At 46.9% G+C, this 23,393-nt stretch overlaps 1 protein-coding gene across 1 annotated transcript in view; it reads left to right on the top strand.

Annotated features, from left to right (window-relative positions):
* Window positions 1–22,538, top strand: part of LOC137311985 (CD48 antigen-like) — a 42,134-nt gene extending 19,596 nt beyond the window's left edge. The window contains exons 2-5 of the mRNA XM_067978801.1: window positions 10,356–10,676; window positions 12,205–12,492; window positions 14,073–14,186; window positions 20,602–22,538. Of these exons, the coding sequence (XP_067834902.1) occupies window positions 10,356–10,676; window positions 12,205–12,492; window positions 14,073–14,186; window positions 20,602–20,705 (827 nt within the window). The 3' untranslated portion in view covers window positions 20,706–22,538. The remainder of the gene's footprint in view (window positions 1–10,355; window positions 10,677–12,204; window positions 12,493–14,072; window positions 14,187–20,601) is intronic.
* Window positions 22,539–23,393: the final 855 nt, after the last annotated feature.

Below are 23,393 nucleotides of genomic sequence, written 5' to 3'. Positions count from 1 at the left end.
TCAACCCATCCTGGAACACAACACTGAGGCTCCAGCTGATATCCTGTTCTGTCTGAGGTGCGTTTCGGCCCTTCCTTTTTCACCACATACTTAGTTTTAACTCGAACCTGGGCCTGACCTTCCTGATGCTTATTATCCGTCCAGTAGTATTTCACTGCCCTATTCATCTGGCTGGAACTATTCTCTGACCAGTCCATATTATTAGTCCTAATTGCTTGAGCAACCTGAATCGGTAGGCAGTTCAGTAGCATACCGCAGTACTGTGGTGAGTCTCTTCCCTCACGGTACGCTGTGTCTCCTGATTGATTCTGGTATACTTCCGAGAATCTTTCCAAATATTCGTCTGCTCCCTCGCCCTTTTTAGGCCTGGTGTCTAAGATCTTAGTTATGTCAATTGGTTTTCGTAGAGTAGCACTAAGGGCACCCAAAAGACGCTCCTGGCGCTTAACATCATTGTTTGGTATCTGTGCTACCAATGTGACATGAGTCCGGACATTCAATTGGTCCAGGGATTTGGTATGTTCAGCATGGGTTAAAACTTGCTGTATTAGCGACCATAAGTCCCTTGATTCTGCATTATAGACGGAAACGGTAGTCTTAAGGACTTTCTCCTATCCGGCACCCCGGTTAGAATGGCCATTATCTCGTTGGGTTTCCATGGACAGTACACATCTATCGTTCGGGAGTTGCCGGCTACTCCAGCGTTGGCTGGGTTTGGATCAAAAGCGGGATTAGGCATCGGCCTCATTGGTAACTGACGAGGGGTCGGCTCATACCTAGCTAGTGTCTCAGTAGTACGTTCTAAGTTTAGTGATGGCAAGTCGTCTCCTGACTCTCCACTGTCTGCGTCTCTAAGTTTCTGACTGTCCAGTCTCTGATCTCTCTGCTGTCTTAAACTAAGTGGGCTGGCTGAGAATTTAAATATTGGAGCCAATAATTCCCTAGTTTTACTTCTGGTACGGGAGGCAACCGGGGAGACAATTTGAGGCATTATCACAGGGGTTTGAACAGTCGGTCCCGTCGGCCCTGAAGAATAGATATTACTGTACTCAGGAGGGGCACTAGGACCCTGGGGAGCTACACGGGACCTACAATTCCACTCATCCAATTCATCCTCGTCCCCCTCAGCCAAGACAAGGCCAATCATTGGATTACGTACTCCACTTTCATCAACTGCTTTAGACTCGCCCAAGGTCTTTTCAGACCTCTTTTTAGAGCTCTTTTCATGAGCACATTCTCCTTTTAGGACCTCTACGGACTTGACCACCCCTCCTTCAGTGAGTCCTATCCCTAACTTCAACGCGTTATCCTGCCAACTTGCTAATAACGAAGCTTCTTTTATTTCTTGACAGTACTGTCTCCATAAAGCAATTAACCCTTTGGCTGGTTTGCCTCTATTACTTTTCCAAATTAATTCCTGTGCTTTCATGGCAATATCCAGGTCTTTAGTTCCTCCCAATGGCCATTGATCATGCCCCAATTTTTTATTCAACCCGCCTGACAATTGTCTAAATTGTTTTGCCTTGTCCGGATATTTTTCACACAAAGTCTGTAAGGCACTACGCGGTTCTGCAGTGGCATCCAGACAATTACCCATTCTATGTCCCGTTTTCCTTTACTCTTAGTCAACTAGTTAATACAACCGTATTCGAACAGAATTCAACGATGGACCTGACTCCATGTGCCTCACAATCCTAAGTGCCTTTGGTCTCTACGCCCACTTCAGGGTCCTGACCTTCGCGTGGGGGATCTCCCCTCTTAACAACCGGTCTAAGGCTGCACGTTTGAGACAGGCACTTCCTTCTGTAGTCGATCAGCACAAGCAATCAGTTCCCGTTCATACCCAACCACCAGGGAGTCGAAGTTCCTGTTTATACCCAATCACCAGGAATTCGAACCCTAATCCTCAGCGATTTTTAATCACTGACTCGAGGTTCCGGTTTATATCCAATTACCAAGAATTCGAACTCTAACTCTCAGTGATAATTTTGATCACTGACCCGAAGTTCCGGTTTATATCCAATTACCAAGAACTCGAACTTTAACTCTCAGTGATAATTTTGATCACTGACCCTCAGTGACAGTTCGATCACTGACCTACCGCTTACAAGTTATTCCCTCAGTACATGTACTGACCCTCAGTGATATTCGACCACTGACCTCTTCCTGCTATCTCTGTGTATTCGCCAGACTGACCTGAATCTCATAAGGACGCCACACGAGTGTTAGCGATTGGACGATTCGTCGTCAGACTTAACAGATTCAGGAAAGCCGATATAGTAAAGAAAGTTTTACTCGCATCGGGCGCGCTCTCTCCTTCCTCCGTGTACAAGACAAATCCGCCTCTTACTCCGCGAACTCTCGGTGAACGACTGTTGAGGTCCCCGTATGGGCAACCAAATGATGAACTGGATTCTTTTTTTGTCCCCTCAGTCTGGTTCAGCAAACACTGAGTCGAATACACCTTTAAAGTTCAACACAACTTTAATAGCAGGACATAGTCTGTCGCTTCGATTCAGACTCCTGAGGGAGTCCGGACGATTCTAACAGAATAAGAAGACAAAGACATAGACAAAAATTCTTACCTTTATACAGATCAATAGGGGTTGGAACATCGTTAACACAAGGATCAACACCAATCATAAGCCGGGCACAGGTTGGCCATGCTCGGTTACATGATTTCAAGCCAATCACAGGTAGCCCATGGCCTGATCATGCCGCAGTGACAGACACTGATGGATGCATCCTTTTCTTCTCATTAGTAATGTCCCTTTTGGTCTTGCGAAGCTGTTCCCAATCTTGATTAGCTCGCAACATGGAGACACTCAGACCAGACCCTGAATCACATCAAAGACTTCCACATTGATAAGACAATGCAGGCCTGCTGACTACGCAAACATATGGCCTAGCAGGGGGGCCCCCTGTACCAACTTCAGCTACCAACTAATTAACCCTTGCCTAACTATTTTGCATTCTGCTCCTTTGCCACGGAGGCATTTTAATACTTTACTGGACACTGACCACACAGGGATTCTCACCAGTACCTGCCCTGGGAGTGTTTTATGGGACAGTGCAAAGAGAGCTTTACTCTGTATCTAACCCTGTACCTGCCCTGGGAGTGTTTGATGGGACAGTGTAGAGGGAGCTTTACTCTGTATCTAACCCTGTACCTGCCCTGGGAGTGTTTGACGGTACAGTGTAGAGGGAACTTTATTCTGTATCTAACCCTGCACCTGCCCTGGGAGTGTTTCTTGGGACAGTGTAGAGGGAGCTTGACTCTTTATCTATCTCTGCACCTGCTCTGGGAGTTTTTGATGGGACAGTGTGGAGGGAGCTTTACTCTGGATCTAACCCTGGACCTGCCTTGGGAGTGTTTGATGGGACAGTGTGGAGGGAGCTTTACTCTGTATCTAACCCTGTACCTGCCTTGGGAGTGTTTGATGGGACAGTGTGGAGGGATCTTTACTCTGTATCTAACCCTGGACCTGCCCCTGGGAGTGTTTGATGGGACAGTGTGGAGGGAGCTTTACTCTGTATCTAACCCTGTACCTGCCTTGGGAGTGTTTGATGGGACAGTGTAGAGGGAGCTTTACTCTGTATCCAACCCTGCACCTGCCCTGGGAGTGTTTGATGGGACAGTGTAAAGGGAGCTTTACTCAGGATCTAAACCTGTACCTGCCCTGGGTGTGTTTCATGGGACAGTGTAGAGGGAGCTTTACCTTCTATCTAACCCTGTACGTGCCCTGGGAGTGTTTGATGGGACAGTGTAGAGGGAGCTTTTCTCTGTATCTAACCCTGTACCTGCCCTGCGAGTGTTTGATGGCACAATGCAGAGGGAGCTTAGCTTAGTGTCTCACCTTGTACCTATCCTGGGAGTTTTTGATGAGACAGTGTGAAGAGAGCTTTACTCTGTCTCTAGTCCTGTACCTGCCCTGGGAGTGTTTGATGGGACAGTGTAGAGGGAGCTTCACTCTGTATCTATCTCTGTACCGACCCTTGGAGTGTCTGATGGGACAATTTCGAGGGAGCTTTGCTTAGTAGCTCACCTTGTATCTCTCCTTGGAGTGTGTGATGGGACAGTGTGAAGAGAGCTTTACTCTGTATCTAATCTTGTACCTGCCCTGGGAGTGTTTGATGGAACAGTGTAGAGGGAGCTTTACTCTGTATCTATCTCTGCACCGACCCTTGGAGTGTTTGATGGCGCAATGTAGAGGGAGCTTCGCTTAGTGTCTCACCTTGTACCTATCCTGGGAGTGTTTGATGAGACAGTGTGAAGAGAGCTTTACTCTGTATCTAACCCTCTACCTGCCCTGGGAGTGTTTGATGGGACAGTGTCGAGGGAGCTTTTCTCTGTGTCTCGTCCTGTGCCTGCCCTGGGAGTGTTTGATGAAACAGTGTAGATGGAGCTTCACTCTGTATCGAAACCTTGACCTGCCCTGTGAATGTTTGATGGGACAGTGTAAAGGGAGCTTTACTCAGGATCTAACCCTGTACCTGCCCTGGGAGTGTTTCGTGGGACAGCGTATAGGGAGCTTTGCTCTGTATCGACCCCTGTACCTGCCCTGGGAGTTTTTGATGGAACAGTGCAGAGCGAGCTTTTCTCTGCATCTAGTCCTGTACCTGCCCTGGGAGTGTTTGATCGGACAGTGTAGATGGAGCTTGACTCTGTATCTTTCTCTGTACCAACCCTTGGAGTGTTTGATGGGACAATGTAGAGGGAGCTTGGCTTAGTATCTAACCCTGTACCTGCCCTGGGAGTGTTTGATGGGACAGTATAGAGGGAGCTTTACTCTGTACCTATCTCTGTCTCTGCCCTGGGAGTGTTTGATAGGACAGTGTTGAGGGAGCTTTATTCTGTATCTCACTCTGTACCGGCCCTTGGTGTGTTTGTTGGGACAGTGTAGAGGAAGCTTTACTCTGTATCTAACCCTGTACCTGCCCTGGGAGTGTTTGATAGGACAGTGCAAAGGGAGCTTTCTCAGGATCTAAACCTGTACCTGCCCTGGAAGTGTTTCATGGGACAGTGTAGAGGGAGCTTTACTCTGTATCTAACCCTACACCTGCCCTGGGAGTGTTTGATGGGACAGTGTAGAGTGAGCTTTACTCTGTATCTAACCCTATACCTGCCCTGGGAGTGTTTGATGGGACAGTGTAGAGGGAGCTTTTCTCTGTATCCATCTCTGCACCTGCTCTGGGAGTGTTTGATGGGACAGTGCAGAGGGAGCTTTACTCTGTATCTATCTCTTTACCTGCCCTGGGAGTGTTTGATGGGACAGTGTAGAGGGAGCTTTACTCTGTATCTAACCCTGTACCTGCCCCTGGGAGTGTTTGATGAGACACTGTCGAGGGAGCTTTACTCAGGATCTATCTCGGTACCGGCCATGGGAGTGTTTGATGGGACAGTGCAGAGGGAGCTTTACTCTGTATCTATCTCTTTACCTGCCCTGGGAGTGTTTGACGGGACAGTGTAGAGGGAGCTTTACTCTGTATCTAACCCTGCACCGACCCTTGGAGTGTCTGATTGGACAATGTGGAGGGAGCTTTGCTTAGTATCTAACCCTGTACCTGCCCTGGGAGTGTTTGATGGGACAGTGTAGAGGGAGCTTTACTCTGCATCTAACCCTGTACCTGCCCTGGGAGTGTTTGATGGGACAGTGTAGAGGGAGCTTTACTCTGTATCTAACCCTGTACCTGCCCTGGGAGTGTTTGATCGGACAGTGTAGAGGGTGCTTTACTCTGTATCTAACCCTGTACCTGCCCTGGGAGTGTTTGATGGGACAGTGTAGGGGGAGCTTTACTCTGTATCTAACCCTGTACCTGCCCTGGGAGTGTTTGATGGGACAGTGTAGAGGGAGCTTTACTCTGTATCTAACCCTGTACCTGCCCTGGGAGTGTTTGATGGGACAGTGCCGGCGGAGCTTTACTCTGTATCTAACCCTGTACCTGCCCTGGGAGTGTTTGATGGGACAGTGTAGGGGGAGCTTTACTCTGTATCTAACCCTGTCCCTGCTCTGGGAGTGTTTGATGGGACAGTGTAGAGGGAGCTTTACTCTGTATCTAACCCTGTACCTGCCCTGGGAGTGTTTGATGGGACAGTGTAGAGGGAGCTTTACTCTGTATCTAACCCTGTACCTGCCCTGGGAGTGTTTGATGGGACAGTGTGGAGGGAGCTTTACTCTGTATCTAACCCTGTACCTGCCCTGGGAGTGTTTGATGGGACAGTGTAGGAGGAGCTTTACTCTGTATCTAACCCTGTACCTGCCCTGGGAGTGTTTGATGGGACAGTGTAGGGGGAGCTTTACTCTGTATCTAACCCTGTACCTGCCCTGGGAGTGTTTGATGGGACAGTGTAGAGGGAGCTTTACTCTGTATCTAACCCTGTACCTGCCCTGGGAGTGTTTGATGGGACAGTGTAGGGGGAGCTTTACTCTATATCTAACCCTGTCCCTGCTCTGGGAGTGTTTGATGGGACAGTGTAGAGGGAGCTTTACTCTGTGTCTAACCCTGCACCGACCCTTGGAGTGTCTGATGGGACAATGTAGAGGGAGCTTTGCTTAGTATCTAACCCTGTACCTGCCCTGGGAGTGTTTGATGGGACAGTGTAGAGGGAGCTTTACTCTGTATCTAACCCTGTACCTGCCCTGGGAGTGTTTGATGGGACAGTGTGGAGGGAGCTTGACTCTGTATCTAACCCTGTACCTGCCCTGGGAGTGTTTGATGGGACAGTGTAGGGGGAGCTTTACTCTGTATCTAACCCTGTACCTGCCCTGGGAGTGTTTGATGGGACAGTGTAGAGGGAGCTTTACTCTGTATCTAACCCTGTACCTGCCCTGGGAGTGTTTGATGGGACAGTGTAGGGGGAGCTTTACTCTATATCTAACCCTGTCCCTGCTCTGGGAGTGTTTGATGGGACAGTGTAGAGGGAGCTTTACTCTGTATCTAACCCTGTACCTGCCCTGGGAGTGTTTGATGGGACAGTGTAGGCGGAGCTTTACTCTGTATCTAACCCTGTACCTGCCCTGGGAGTGTTTGATGGGACAGTGTAGAGGGAGCTTTACTCTGTATCTAACCCTGTACCTGCCCTGGGAGTGTTTGATGGGACAGTGTAGAGGGAGCTTTACTCTGTATCTAACCCTGTCCCTGCTCTGGGAGTGTTTGATGGGACAGTGTAGAGGGAGCTTGACTCTGTATCTAACCCTGTACCTGCCCTGGGAGTGTTTGATGGGACAGTGTAGAGGGAGCTTTACTCTGTATCTAACCCTGTACCTGCCCTGGGAGTGTTTGATGGGACAGTGTAGAGGGAGCTTTACTCTGTATCTAACCCTGTACCTGCCCTGGGAGTGTTTGATGGGACAGTGTAGAGGGAGCTTTACTCTGTATCTAACCCTGTACCTGCCCCTGGGAGTGTTTGATGGGACAGTGTAGAGGGAGCTTTACTCTGTATCTAACCCTGTACCTGCCCTGGGAGTGTTTGATGGGACAGTGCAGAGGGAGCTTTACTCTGTATCTAACCCTGTACCTGCCCTGGGAGTGTTTGATGTGACAGTGTAGACGGAGCTTCACTCAGTATCTGTAAGGGGTTTTTGTTTCCGGGGCTTATTGTTGGTCTGCCAGTTATGTTTTTCCTGAGCTGCCCTGCCCGCTGTGCGGTTTCGAATCGCTTTCCCCTTCCTGATTCTGAGCTCAGGACTTATCGAGCGGTCATCAGGACAGACGAACAGACCAGTGGATTGGTGCAAGGAAAACCAATGTTTATTAATGACAAAACTAAAACTACTCGGTAACCAGTATTATCCAAAAGATAAAATGAATCGCTATGGATGCAATAGTCTTACACTTAACGGGGTGGAAGAAACGAACACATCGAGGGAAAATTCTAAAATCACAATTTTAGCAAGACCCCTTTCACTCCCACCCTTACACCTCGCTAGGTTGTCTTGTGACGCCAGAAAGAAAAAGAAAAAGAAATGATGCTCACCGATGAAACAGATGAAAAGGCCTGGCCCCTGTGCACTGCTGCTGCCGTCGACACGTGGTTGTGATGTTTACTGGACGGCCTTCTTTCTTGGTTGCTAGCAGGCAAGCAGGACGCCGGGCCGAGGCGAAGAGAGAGAGAGGTTCTGGGACGACCCAGTTATACCCTCCCGGTAATAGGTTATTTCCGCACCTCATCAGTTTGCTCCATTGTCCGATTTGGGCGCGAAAACGTAAGACAAGAGGGCCCCAATCTTGGCCCATTTACATTCATGGCCGGTACCTGTACTGATCGGTTCCATAACTGCTTTCCATTGTTCCGAATGTTCCTTAATTGGTCACCTAAGTCCTGGGGTTACTTCTGCTCGAACTTTGATTGTGTAGGGAGGCAACGTTGATGTCTTGCCTCAGGGTGTGAATGCAACTGTGCTTGCCTCACTGCATTGTTCAAAGAGCCCTGTCTGCTCTTGTGGAAAGTTGTTTGCAGACGTGTTAAACATGGAGCCTGCCAAGCTGTCAGAGAATCCAATTTCAAAGGCTGCAAACCCTTTGCCATGTGTCTGACCGCAGCCATTTTGAGAGGCCCTGGATTCTTTTAAAACACAGTCACACCAGGGTTTCTTAAATAACTCCAATAAATCTTTGGGCAGGGGGGGAACATGTGAAATTTTGCGAATCCCTTCATATCCATCTCTGTACCTGCCCTGGGAGTGTTTGATGGAAGAGTGCAGAGGGTGCTTTTCTCTGTACCTAGCCCTGTACTTGCTCTGGGAGTGTTTGATGGGACTGTGCAGAGGGAACTTCACTCTGTATCTAACCCTGTACCGGCCCTTGGAGTGTTTGATGGGACAGTGTAGAGGGAGCTTTACTCTGTATCTAACCTTATACCTGCCCTGGGAGCGTTTGACGCCACAGTGTAGAGGGAACTTTACTCTGTATATAACCCTGTACCTGCTCTGGGAGTGTTTGATGGGACAGTGTAGAGGGAGCTTTACTCTGTATCTATCTCTGCACCTGCTCTGGGAGTGTTTGATGGGACATTGTAGAGGGAGCTTTACTCTGTATCTAACCCTGTACCTGCTCTGGGAGTGTTTGATTGGAATGTGTAGAGGGAGCTTTACTCTGTATCTAACCCTGTACCTGCTCTGGGAGTGTTTGATGGGAAAGTGTAGAGGGAGCTTTACTCTGTATCTAACCCTGTACCTGCTCTGGGAGTGTTTGATTGGACAGTGTCGAGGGAGCTTTGCTTAGTATCTAACCTTGTCCCTATCCTGGGAGTGTGTGATGCGACAGTGTAGAGGGAGCTTTACTCTGTATCTAAACCTGTACCTGCCCTGGGAGTGTTTCATGGGACAGTGTAGAGGGAGCTTTACTCTGTATCTAACCCTGTACCTGCTCTGGGAGTGTTTGATTGGACAGTGCAGAGGGAGCTTTACTCTGTATCTAACCCTGTACCTGCCCTGGGAGTGTTTGATGGGACAATGTGGAGGGAGCTTTGCTTAGTTTCTAACCCTGTACCTGCCCTGGGAGTGTTTGATGGAACAGTGTAGAGGGAGCTTTTCTCTATATCTCGGCCTGTACCTGCCCTGGGAGTGTTTGATGGGACAGTATAGAGGGAGCTTCACTCTGTATCTAACTCTGTACCTGCCCTGGGAGTGTGTGATGGGACAGTGCAGAGGGAGCTTTTCTCTGTATCTCACCTGATACCTATCCGTAGCGTGTTTGATGGGACAGTGTGGAGGCAGCTTCACTCTGTATCTAACCCTGTACCTGCCCTGGGAGTGTTTGACGGGACAGTGTAGAGGGAGCTTTACTCTGTATCTAACCCTGTCCCTGCCCTGGGAGTGTTTGACGGGACAGTGTCGAGGGAGCTTCACTCTGTATCTAACCCTGTACCTGCCCTGGGAGTATTTGATGGGACAGTGTGAATAGAGCTTTACTCTGTATCTAACCCTGTACATGCCCTGGGAGTGTTTGACGGGACAGTGTAGAGGGAGCTTTACTCTGTATCTAACCCTACACCTGCCCTGGGAGTGTTTGATGGGACAATGTCGAGGGAGCTTTACTCTATATCTAACCCTGTATCTGCCCTGGGAGTGTTTGACGGGACAGTGTAGAGGGAGCTTTACTCTGTATCTAACCCTGTACCTGCCCTGGGAGTGTTTGATGGGACAGTGTAGAGGGTTCTTTGCTCTAACTCCTGCACAAATTATCTGCCCCATTTCTGACGTTCGTACACTTCAAAAGCATTTCCTTGTCTTTCAGTCACTTTGAGACCCTGTGGAGATGTGGCACTGGGTTATATATCTGTGCAATTCGTTCCTCAATCACTGAGCTTGTCCTGTTCCACAAACACTCACTGTCTCCTCCTCTTATTTCAGGTGAAATTCAGACTCTCCGTCCCCCTGTGAATGGATCCCTGGGTCAGTCGATTGTCTTACCTGTTGGGATCCCACCCGGATCGAAGGACGTTGAGGTTGTTTGGAAACGCAGAACACCCAATGTCAGAATAGCGAGATACGTGAACAAGAATGTTAAAACGTTCGGCACTGAGGAGTACACTCGACGGATAAAGCTTCTTCCAGAGAATTACAGTCTGCAAATCAGTGACTTACAGAGAGAGGACAGTGGTGTGTATGAGGTGGTTGTAACAGGAAAGTTAGGACATGAAACTCCGGAGCTGGTTCGACTGGACGTGTACGGTGAGTGAGATTGTATCTGCCGATTCTGGGCTTCACCCATTACTGAAAGACCCCAAATTAATGGGTCGGGACAGACATTGTACGTTACAAAGTTTATTGAATCGCTCCTGATTGTCAGTGCCCATACTGGGCTCACTGATCTCAGGGGTGTGGGGGTGAGACAGCCTGAGTCTGGCGGTACACGCAATACAATGGACATGTTCGCAAAATTAAAGCCCATGAGATTAAAGGGATATAAAACTGTCGACGGGACAGAAAGCAGAGAGTCGTGGTGAACGGTAGTTTCTCAGACTGGAGGGAAGTATACAGTGGTGTTCCCCAGGGGTCAGTATTGGGACCACTGCTCTTTTTGATATTGATTAATGACCCGGACTTGGGGATAGAGGCTACAGTTTCAAAGTTTGCAGACGACACGAAACTCGAAAATTTGTTAAACAATGTGGAGGATAGTAACAGACTTCAGGAGGACAGAGACAGGCTGGTGAAATGGGCAGACACATGGCAGATGAAATTTATCCCAGAGAAGTGTAAAGTGATGTATTTTGGTCGGAAGAATGAGGAGAGGCAATATAAAGTAAATGGTACAATTTTAAAGGGGGTAGAGGAACAGAGAGATCTGGGGGTGCATGTACACAAATCATTGAAGGTGGCAGGACAAGTTGAGAAGGCTGTTAAAAAGCCTGTGGGATCCTGGGCTTTATTAATAGAGGCACAGAGTACAAAAACAAGGAAGTTGTGCTGAACCTTCATAAAACACTGGTTAGATCCCAGCTGGAGTATTGTGTCCAAACCTGGGCACCGCACTTTGGGAAAGATGTGAAGGCCTCAGAGAGGGTGCAGAGGAGATTTACTGGAATGGTTCCAGGGATGAGGGACCTCAGTTACGGGGAGAGACTGGAGAAGCTGGGGTTGTTCTCCTTGGAACAGAGACGGTTAAGGGGGGATTTGAGAGAGGCGATCGAGATCAGGAAGGGTTTTGAGAGAGTAAATAAGGAGAAACTGTTCCCAGTGGCAGGAGGGTCGGCAAGCAGAGTACACAGATTTAAGGTGATCGGCTAAAGAACCAGAGGGGAGAGGAGGAGAAATGTTTTTTACACAGCGAGTTGTTATGATCTGGAATTCACTGCCTGAAAGGGAGGTGGAAAAAGATTCAAAAATAACTTTCAAAAAGGAATTCGATAAATACTTGAAGGGAAAAATTTGCAGGGCTACGGGGAAAGAGCAGAGGAGTGGGACGAATTGGATAACTCTTTCAAAGAGCCAGCACAGGCACGATGGGCGGAATGGCCTCCTCCTGTGCTGTATCATTCTATGATTCTCTGATCTGCCTTGCGGATATAACTGAGTTGTCGGTCCAAATCCTGAGCCTCGAGAGTTTGGGGGAATCTGGTGATCTATTAATGAGAAGGATTGATAGGAACGTTCCAGCAACCAGGGGAGGGGATTGTTGGGTATCGAACTGTCACACAAGGGCCTCCATTACTTCCTCACATGTCTGCCTGTGTTTTTCTTTCTATCCGAATGTCAGAGTGTGTGTCAGGAACGAAGATCAGGTCTACTGTCACCCAGGGGATCTGTAACATCACCCTGACCTGCTCAGTGACCTCAGGCGATCGCACCAGCTTCCGATGGTGGAGGGGACGAGAGGAGTTGGGGAATGACAGCAACCATTATCTCTCTGGATACGGAGAGGAACTCCGGATCTATTACACATCGGATGTCAAGGAGAGTGTGCACACGTGTGAAGCCTGGAACCCAGTCAGTAAGGACTCTGCACAGATCAAGCTGAGTGATGTCTGCAATATACCCGTATCTGGTGAGTGTCACAGTGAGAGAAACAAACAACTGCATTCAGGTATCAGACAGTCTCGTGTTGCACCTGCCCTGGGAGTATTTGATGGGACAGTGTAGAGGGAGCTTTACTCTGTATCTAACCCTGTACCCGCCCTGGGAGTGTTTGATGGGACAGTGTAGAGGGAGCTTTACTCTGTATCTAACCCTGTACCTGACCCTGGGAGTGTTTGATGGGACAGTGTAGAGGGAGCTTTACTCTGTATCTAACCCTGTACCTGACCCTGGGAGTGTTTGATGGGACAGTGTAGAGGGAGCTTTACTCTGTATCTAACCCTCTATCTGCCCTGGGAGTGTTTGATGGGACAGTGCAGAGGGAGCTTTACTCTGTATCTATCCCTGTACCTGCCCTGGGAGTGTTTGATGGGACAACGTGGAGGGAGCTTTACTCTGTATCTAACCCTGTACCTGCCCTGGGAGTGTTTTGACGGAACAGTGTGGAGGGAGCTTTACTCTGTATCTAACCCTGTAGCTGCCCTGGGAGTGTTTGATGGGACAGTGTGGAGGGAGCTTTACTCTGTATCTATCCCTGCAGCTGCCCTGGGAGTGTTTGATGGGACAGTGTAGAGGGAGCTTTACTCTGTATCTAACCCTGTAGCTGCCCTGGGAGTATTTGATGGGACAGTGTAGGGGGTTCTTTACTCTGTATCTCACCCTGTATCTGCCCTGGGAGTGTTTGATGGGACAATGTGGAGGGAGCTTTACTCTGTATCTAACCCTGTACCTGCCCTGGGAGTGTTTTGACGGAACAGTGTGGAGGGAGCTTTACTCTGTATCTAACCCTGTAGCTGCCCTGGGAGTGTTTGATGGGACAGTGTGGAGGGAGCTTTACTCTGTATCTATCCCTGCAGCTGCCCTGGGAGTGTTTGATGGGACAGTGTAGAGGGAGCTTTACTCTGTATCTAACCCTGTAGCTGCCCTGGGAGTATTTGATGGGACAGTGTAGGGGGTTCTTTACTCTGTATCTCACCCTGTATCTGCCCTGGGAGTGTTTGATGGGACAGTGTAGAGGGAGCTTCACTCTGTATCTAACCCTGTACCTGCCCTGGGAGTGTTTGATGGGACAGTGTAGAGGGAGCTTTACTCTGTATCTAACCCTGTACCTGCCCTGGGAGTGTTTGATGGGACAGTGTGGAGGGAGCTTTACTCTGTATCTAACCCTGTACCTGCCCTGGAAGTGTTTGATGGGACAGTGTAGAGGGAGCTTTACTCTGTATCTAACCCTGTACCTGCCCTGGGAGTGTTTGATGGGACAGTGTAGAGGGAGCTTCACTCTGTATCTAACCCTGTACCTGACCCTGGGAGTGTTTGATGGGACAGTGTAGAGGGAGCTTTACTCTGTATCTAACCCTGTACCTGCCCTGGGAGTGTTTGATGGGACAGTGTAGAGGGAGCTTTACTCTGTATCTAACCCTGTACTTGCCCCTGATGGTATTAAACCTGAGGCAATGCTGGGAATTGATGGGACATGAGTTGATTGAGCAGTGTGTTTTAACGACCCGTGTATTATGTCTCTATAAACACCAATCCCTTGTGTTCTCACAGCCTCCCCTTCCTGCAACTGTCGATGTGTTGTGAGGGCTACTGTCTCTTCGATCATTCTGACGATTCTCCTCTCTATCACCATCAGCATCCACATCATCAGCCGGCCCAACAATCGTTGAGTATCGTCATCCAATCTCTGATTGTACTGTGTGCCACCGTTACGGATTAACGGGAATACTGATAGAAACAATGAGATTGAGAGCGATCGAGACGTAGATGGAGAGATAGAGGTAGAGATCAAGATGTAAAGCTGGAGGTCGAGATGGCAATTGGGATAGACGGAGGTGGAGGAGATGGAGATAGTGGATATGGAGATGGAAGTGGAGCGTGTCGGGTGTTTTGGGGTTGTTCTCACTATCTTGATCGGTGCAGATATCTGGTCCCCCGTCTAGCCAAGGAACACTTATACCTCACGGATCGGGGGTTCAGGAAAACGGGACTTATGCTAATGCACCCGGTGATGGATCACGTAGCCGAATAGCACAGAGAACACACAAACTCAGTGTTTGAATTGAATTGGAATGTTGGTTTTATTGTCCCGTCAACACGAAGAGAATAACAATAAAAACGGTCCTGCACGGTACATCGAGTTACACACACCCACTACAGTACTTTATCCCGCTAAACTAAGAGGTTGGCGGGGACCCTGGAGACACCTATCTCACGCACACACACACGTACGGTCGAGGCTCACCAATCCTTTGCACTTGCAGGTCTGGCCGGCCGGTTCTCTCAGGTAGAGTTCGTTGGTTTCGCTGGAAGCTGCTCTCCTCCCTGGAGAGCTCGGGTGAGAAAAAAAAAGCGAGCAGGAACTAAGAGGAAGAGAGAGAAAGAGAGAGAGCTGGAAGAGAGATAAGGGCTCAGAAGCAAGAGAGCAAGAACCAGAGACAGCAAAACAAGAACAAAAAACAAGAGACCAAAAGCAAGAGAGCAAACAAGAGAAAGAGGGGTTTCGAGCTTCCACTTATATACCCCTCTCTTACAATAGTTTTTGTCGTTAAATGAGGCACTTCCATGTCTGTTTTAAACAGTTCTTACAAAGTCCTTAAGAGTCCTTGATGGCTTTTGATGGTCTCTCATCATGTTGCAATTGCTTCTCTCGATGGGCCGTTGTTCTTTGAATTCATTCTGATCGTCGAGCACTTGCCGCACGAGGCTCCCTTTTCATCCCACCAGGTGTCCTAGGTGTCGATTGGTTTTGCATCAGAACTGAGGCATGGCTGCGCCGTGTCTGGAGCAGTTGCCTCTCTCAATGGCCTACTGCCTCTCGAATTAGTGCTGATCGTCGACCACCTGCTGTCGGTTTTGCATTAAAAGAGAGACATGTCCACTGTGTGTGTTGTTGATTCGTCTGGTGACCTCTCACCTATCCTTCCATCTTAGGATTTTAGTCAATGGCCAAAGTTTAACATACTCGGAAAAGGTGGAATTCCCAGAATTCTTACAAGCAGAAGGTGGAGGTGGAGGTGGGTAGATGGAGAGGGGAATGGATGGATAGATAGATAGATAGATAGAGGGGGAGGGATGGATGGATAGATAGATAGATAGATAGATAGAGGGGGAGGGATGGATGGATAGATAGATAGATAGAGGGGGAGGGATGGATGGATAGATAGATAGATAGAGGGGGAGGGATGGATGGATAGATAGATAGATAGATAGATAGAGGGGGAGGGATGGATGGATAGATAGATAGATAGATAGATAGAGGGGGAGGGATGGATGGATAGATAGATAGATAGAGGGGGAGGGATGGATGGATAGATGGATAGATAGAGGGGGAGGGATGGATGGATGGATAGATAGATAGATAGATAGATAGATAGAGGGGGAGGGATGGATGGATAGATAGATAGATAGAGGGGGAGGGATGGATGGATAGATAGATAGATAGATAGATAGAGGGGGAGGGATGGATGGATAGATAGATAGATAGATAGATAGAGGGGGAGGGATGGATGGATAGATAGATAGATAGAGGGGGAGGGATGGATGGATAGATGGATAGATAGAGGGGGAGGGATGGATGGATGGATAGATAGATAGATAGATAGATAGATAGAGGGGGAGGGATGGATGGATAGATAGATAGATAGAGGGGGAGGGATGGATGGATGGATAGATAGATAGATAGATAGATAGAGGGGGAGGGATGGATGGATAGATAGATAGATAGATAGATAGAGGGGGAGGGATGGATGGATAGATAGATAGATAGAGGGGGAGGGATGGATGGATAGATGGATAGATAGAGGGGGAGGGATGGATGGATAGATAGATAGATAGAGGGGGAGGGATGGATGGATAGATGGATAGATAGAGGGGGAGGGATGGATGGATGGATAGATAGATAGATAGATAGATAGAGGGGGAGGGATGGATGGATAGATAGATAGATAGAGGGGGAGGGATGGATGGATGGATAGATAGATAGATAGATAGATAGAGGGGGAGGGATGGATGGATAGATAGATAGATAGAGGGGGAGGGATGGATGGATGGATAGATAGATAGATAGATAGATAGAGGGGGAGGGATGGATGGATAGATAGATAGATAGATAGATAGAGGGGGAGGGATGGATGGATAGATAGATAGATAGAGGGGGAGGGATGGATGGATAGATGGATAGATAGAGGGGGAGGGATGGATGGATGGATAGATAGATAGAGGGGGAGGGATGGATGGATAGATAGATAGATAGAGGGGGAGGGATGGATGGATAGATGGATAGATAGAGGGGGAGGGATGGATGGATAGATGGATAGATAGAGGGGGAGGGATGGATGGATAGATAGATAGATAGAGGGGGAGGGATGGATGGATAGATAGATAGATAGAGGGGGAGGGATGGATGGATGGATAGATAGATAGATAGATAGATAGAGGGGGAGGGATGGATGGATAGATGGATAGATAGATAGATAGATAGAGGGGGAGGGATGGATGGATAGATAGATAGATAGATAGAGGGGGAGGGATGGATGGATAGATAGGCAGATAGATAGATAGAGGGGGAGGGATGGATGGATAGATAGATAGATAGATAGATAGATAGAGGGGGAGGGATGGATGGATAGATAGATAGATAGAGGGGGAGGGATGGATGGATAGATAGATAGATAGATAGATAGAGGGGGATGGATGGATGGATAGATGGATAGATAGAGGGGGAGGGATGGATGGATAGATAGATAGATAGAGGGGGAGGGATGGATGGATAGATAGATAGATAGATAGATAGATAGAGGGGGATGGATGGATGGATAGATGGATAGATAGAGGGGGAGGGATGGATGGATAGATAGATAGATAGAGGGGGAGGGATGGATGGATAGATAGATAGATAGAGGGGGAGGGATGGATGGATAGATAGATAGATAGATAGATAGATAGATAGAGGGGGAGGGATGGATGGATAGATAGGCAGATAGATAGATAGAGGGGGAGGGATGGATGGATAGATAGATAGATAGAGGGGGAGGGATGGATGGATAGATAGATAGATAGATAGATAGATAGAGGGGGATGGATGGATGGATAGATAGATAGATAGAGGGGGAGGGATGGATGGATAGATAGATAGATAGAGGGGGAGGGATGGATGGATAGATAGATAGATAGATAGAGGGGGAGGGATGGATGGATAGATAGATAGATAGAGGGGGAGGGATGGATGGATAGATGGATAGATAGAGGGGGAGGGATGGATGGATAGATAGATAGATAGAGGGGGAGGGATGGATGGATAGATAGATAGATAGAGGGGGAGGGATGGATGGATAGATGGATAGATAGAGGGGGAGGGATGGATGGATAGATAGATAGAGGGGGAGGGATGGATGGATAGATGGATAGATAGAGGGGGAGGGATGGATGGATAGATGGATAGATAGAGGGGGAGGGATGGATGGATAGATGGATAGATAGAGGGGGAGGGATGGATGGATAGATGGATAGATAGAGGGGGAGGGATGGATGGATAGATAGATAGATAGAGGGGGAGGGATGGATGGATAGATAGATAGATAGAGGGGGAGGGATGGATGGATAGATAGATAGAGGGGGAGGGATGGATGGATGGATAGATAGATAGAGGGGGAGGGATGGATGGATAGATAGATAGAGGGGGAGGGATGGATGGATAGATAGATAGATAGAGGGGGAGGGATGGATGGATAGATAGATAGAGGGGGAGGGATGGATGGATAGATGGATAGATAGAGGGGGAGGGATGGATGGATAGATGGATAGATAGAGGGGGAGGGATGGATGGATAGATAGATAGATAGAGGGGGAGGGATGGATGGATAGATAGATAGAGGGGGAGGGATGGATGGATAGATGGATAGATAGAGGGGGAGGGATGGATGGATAGATAGATAGATAGAGGGGGAGGGATGGATGGATAGATAGATAGATAGAGGGGGAGGGATGGATGGATAGATGGATAGATAGATAGAGGGGGAGGGATGGATGGATAGATAGATAGATAGAGGGGGAGGGATGGATGGATAGATGGATAGATAGAGGGGGAGGGATGGATGGATAGATAGATAGATAGAGGGGGAGGGATGGATGGATAGATAGATAGATAGAGGGGGAGGGATGGATGGATAGATGGATAGATAGAGGGGGAGGGATGGATGGATAGATGGATAGATAGAGGGGGAGGGATGGATGGATAGATGGATAGATAGAGGGGGAGGGATGGATGGATGGATAGATAGATAGAGGGGGAGGGATGGATGGATAGATGGATAGATAGAGGGGGAGGGATGGATGGATAGATGGATAGATAGAGGGGGAGGGATGGATGGATAGATAGATAGATAGAGGGGGAGGGATGGATGGATAGATAGATAGATAGAGGGGGAGGGATGGATGGATAGATAGATAGATAGAGGGGGAGGGATGGATGGATAGATAGATAGATAGAGGGGGAGGGATGGATGGATAGATAGATAGATAGATAGATAGAGGGGGAGGGATGGATGGATAGATGGATAGATAGAGGGGGAGGGATGGATGGATAGATAGATAGATAGAGGGGGAGGGATGGATGGATAGATAGGCAGATTTTTTAATATTGGTAAAGAGAGATAGAAAGAGACAGATGGATGGATTAGATTAGATTAATATATGGATGGATGAGGTTAATAGATGGATGAGGTTAATAGATGGATTAGATTAGATTAATAGATAGATTAATAGATGGATGAGAGTAGATTAATAGATAGATGAGATTAATAGATAGATGAGATTAATAGATGGATGAGGTTAATAGATGGATTAGATTAGATTAATAGATAGATTAATAGATGGATGAGAGTAGATTAATAGATAGATGAGATTAATAGATAGATGAGATTAATAGATGGATTAGATTAATAGATGGATTAGATTAATAGATGGATAGTTTAGATTAATAGATGGATTAGATTAATAGATGGATTAGATTAATAGATGGATAGATGAGATTAATAGATAGATTAGATTAATAGATGGATTAGATTAATAGATGGATAGATTAGATTAATAGATAGATGAGATTAATAGATGGATTAGATTAATAGATGGATAGATGAGATTAATAGATAGATTAGATTAATAGATGGATTAGATTAATAGATGGATAGATTAGATTAATAGATGAATAGATTAGATTAATGGATGGATGAGATTAATAGATGGATGAGATTAATAGATGGATTAGATTAATAGATGGATAGATTAGATTAATAGATGGATTAGATTAATAGATGGATAGATTAGATTAATAGATGGATTAGATTAATAGATGGATAGATTAGATTAATAGATGGATTAGATTAATAGATGGATAGATTAGATTAATAGATGGATTAGATTAATAGATGGATAGATTAGATTAATAGATGGATTAGATTAATAGATGGATAGATTAGATTAATAGATGAATAGATTAGATTAATGGATGGATGAGATTAATAGATGGATGAGATTAATAGATGGATAGATTAGATTAATAGATGAATAGATTAGATTAATGGATGGATGAGATTAATAGATGGATTAGATTAATAGATAGATTAGATTAATAGAAGGATAGATTAGATTAATAGATGGATTAGATTAATAGATGGATAGATTAGATTAATAGATGGATTAGATTAATAGATGGATAGATTAGATTAATAGATGGATTAGATTAATAGATAGATGAGATTAATAGATAGATAGATTAGATTAATAGATGAATAGATTAGATTAATGGATGGATGAGATTAATAGATGGATGAGATTAATAGATGGATAGATTAGATTAACAGATGAGATAAATAGATGGAGAGATGAGATTAACAGAGAGATATTTATTGAGGTTTATATGATCTGCACCCATCGATAGATGGATTATATCGATATATTGTCTAATGGAGTGAATTATTTCCCCTGCACTATACAGATTACTCAATCTCCGCCTCATGTCTTGCTCCCTGTTGGTGCTGGGATCACTAACCTCTCTCTCCCTCCTTCTCTCTTCCCTCAGGCACGGAATCGGAGGTCCGAAGAAGACGGGGGAGCGCCCATCAGATAAGTGACCTTCCCCCCGCTCCCCCTCCAGCATCGCCTGTCCCTGAGCTCGATGGATGAGGAGAAGGAGGAGGGGGAGGGAGAGAAACGGGAGAGGAAGAGGAGGAAGTGGACAGGGGAGTTAGAGAGGTGGACCCCTTCCGCCTTCGTTCTGGCCTCAGGACACTTGGACACCTGACCCCGGCCTGCAGACTGAGCATTTCCGAAGCCCAGTGACACCGTTCCTTCCATCGGCAAAAGGCAGGCGCACAGCAAGATCCCACCTGACGAGTGGTGGGCCCCCCCACTCAGTCGCCTGTCCTTTAATGAGGAGCGGAACAAAATGAAGGTGGAAGGGGAGGTCAAGTCTGGTATTAACCGGGAAACTCCGCACGGCCTACGTTTCACGACTGAGGGGGCGGGGGATCATGTACTCCGTGACCTTAGATCAGGGGCATTTAACCAAATAAAAGAGCTTCCCTATTTTCAGGATTGGTGCAACTGAGACCCTCTCGTCCGTGCCCTTTGTCACCTCCAGACTCGACTATTTCCTGACGCACTCCCACTTTTGCACCCTCTGTAACCATCCGCTCGTCCGAAAACTCTTGCCGCCCCCCCCACCCCGTATCCTAAGTCCCATTCACCAAATTTGCTCGCTGGATCCTGCATTGGTGGCAACGCCTCGGTTTTTAAAATTGTCTCCTATCCTCGTGTTCAAATCTAGGTCCTCACCCCTCCTCCCTATCTCTGTAACCTCTTACAAGCCTCCGAGATCTCTGCGCTCCAAGAATTCTGGCCTCTTGTGCATCCCCCGATTTCCATCGCTCCACCACTGGCGGCCGTGCCTTCAACTGCCTTGGCACCTGAGTTCTGGAACTCCCTCCCTAAACCTCACAGCCTCTCTCTCTCACCCTTTAAGACGCTCCTTAAAACCTTTGACCAAGCTTTTTGTCACCTGTCCTAATATCTCGAGAGTTATCACATCGAATGTTTTTATTTTAATTGAGATGCAGTGAACCCCAAAGACAATGTCCAGCCTTGAGCGATCACATTGAATGTTTGTATTTGAATTGAGTTGCAGTGAAACCCGAAGACAATGTCTAGTCTAGAGTGATCACACGGAATGTTTGTATTTGAATTGAGTTGCAGGTAAACCTAAATACAATGTCTAGTCTTGAGTGATCATATTGAATGTTTGTATTTGAATTGAGTTGCAGTGAAACCCGAAGACAATGTCTAGTCTAGAGTGATCACACGGAATGTTTGTATTTGAATTGAGTTGCAGGTAAACCTAAATACAATGTCTAGTCTTGAGTGATCACATCGAATGTTTGTATTTGAATTGAGTTGCAGTGAAACCCTAAGACGATGTCCAGTCAAGAGTGATTACATCAAATGTTTGTATTTCAATTCAGTTGCAGTGAAACCCGAAGACAGTGTCCAGTCCAGAGTGATCACATCGAATGTTTGTATTTGAATTGAGTTGCAGTGAAACCCGAAGACAATGTCTAGTCTGGAGTGATCACACGGAATGTTTGTATTTGAATTGAGTTGCAGGTAAACCTAAATACAATGTCTAGTCTTGAGTGATCATATTGAATGTTTGTATTTGAATTGAGTTGCAGTGAAACCCTAAGACAATGTCCAGTCTTGAGTGATTGCATTGAATCTTTGTATTTGAATTGAGTTGCAGTGAAACCCTAAGACAGTGTATAGTCTTGAGTGATCACATCGAATGTTTGTATTCGAATTGAGTGGCTTGCCCATTCACCTTGCAAATTGTTTTTTTCAGACAAACTTAGTAAGTAAAAAAGAGAATAAGTAAGTGAGTGGGACTTTATTGGGAAAGTAAAGTTTGATTTGTACCTTGGCAGAAATGCAGAGGCCAAAATAAAGCTTAAAATTAAGCATAAAGCCTCCATTTGTATAGTTGAGAGACCATTTAACTCATCCTGTCTCCAATTGATGTGGTTTCTCTTTCTGATTTTTCAGAACCAGCAGTGTCTTTCACTCTGTATCTAACCCGTGCTGTACCGCCCTGGGAGTGTTTGATGGGACAGTGTAGAGGGAGCTTCACTCTGTATCTAACCCTGTACCTACCCTGGGAGTGTTGGACAGTGTAGAGGGTGCTTTACTCTGTATCTAACCCTGTACCTGCCCTGGGAGTGTTTGATGGGACAGTGTAGAGGGAGCTTTACTCTGTATCTAACCCTGTACCTGCCCTGGGAGTGTTGGACAGTGTAGAGGGTGCTTTACTCTGTATCTAACCCTGTACCTGCCCTGGATGTGTTTGACGGGACAGTGCAGAGGGAGCTTTACTCTGTATCTAACCCTGTTAACCCTGTACCTGCGCTGGGAGTGTTTGATGGGACAGTGCAGAGGGAGCTTTACTGTGTATCTAACCCTGTACCTGCCCTGGGAGTGTTTGATGGGACAGTGTAGAGGGAGCTTTACTCTGCTTCTATCCCTGTACCTGCCCTGGGAGTGTTTGGTGGGACAGTGTAGAGGGAGCTTTACTCTGTATGTAACCTGTGCAGCATATCCTATTCATATGGGATTGAATTTTTTTTTATTCCTTCATGGGATGTGGGCGTCGCTTGAGAAGGTGGTGGTGAGCCGCCTTCTTGTACTGCTGCAGTCTGTGTGGTGTAGGTTCTCCCACAGTGCTGTTACGAAGGGAGTTCCAGGATTTTGACCCAGCGACGATGAAGAAATGGCGATATGTTTCCAAGTCGGGATGGTGTGTGACTTGGAGGGGAACGTGCAGGT

Source organism: Heptranchias perlo, unplaced genomic scaffold (assembly GCF_035084215.1).
Source record: "Heptranchias perlo isolate sHepPer1 unplaced genomic scaffold, sHepPer1.hap1 HAP1_SCAFFOLD_389, whole genome shotgun sequence".
NCBI lineage: Eukaryota > Metazoa > Chordata > Chondrichthyes > Hexanchiformes > Hexanchidae > Heptranchias > Heptranchias perlo.
This window is presented reverse-complemented; position numbering and strand designations above follow the sequence as displayed.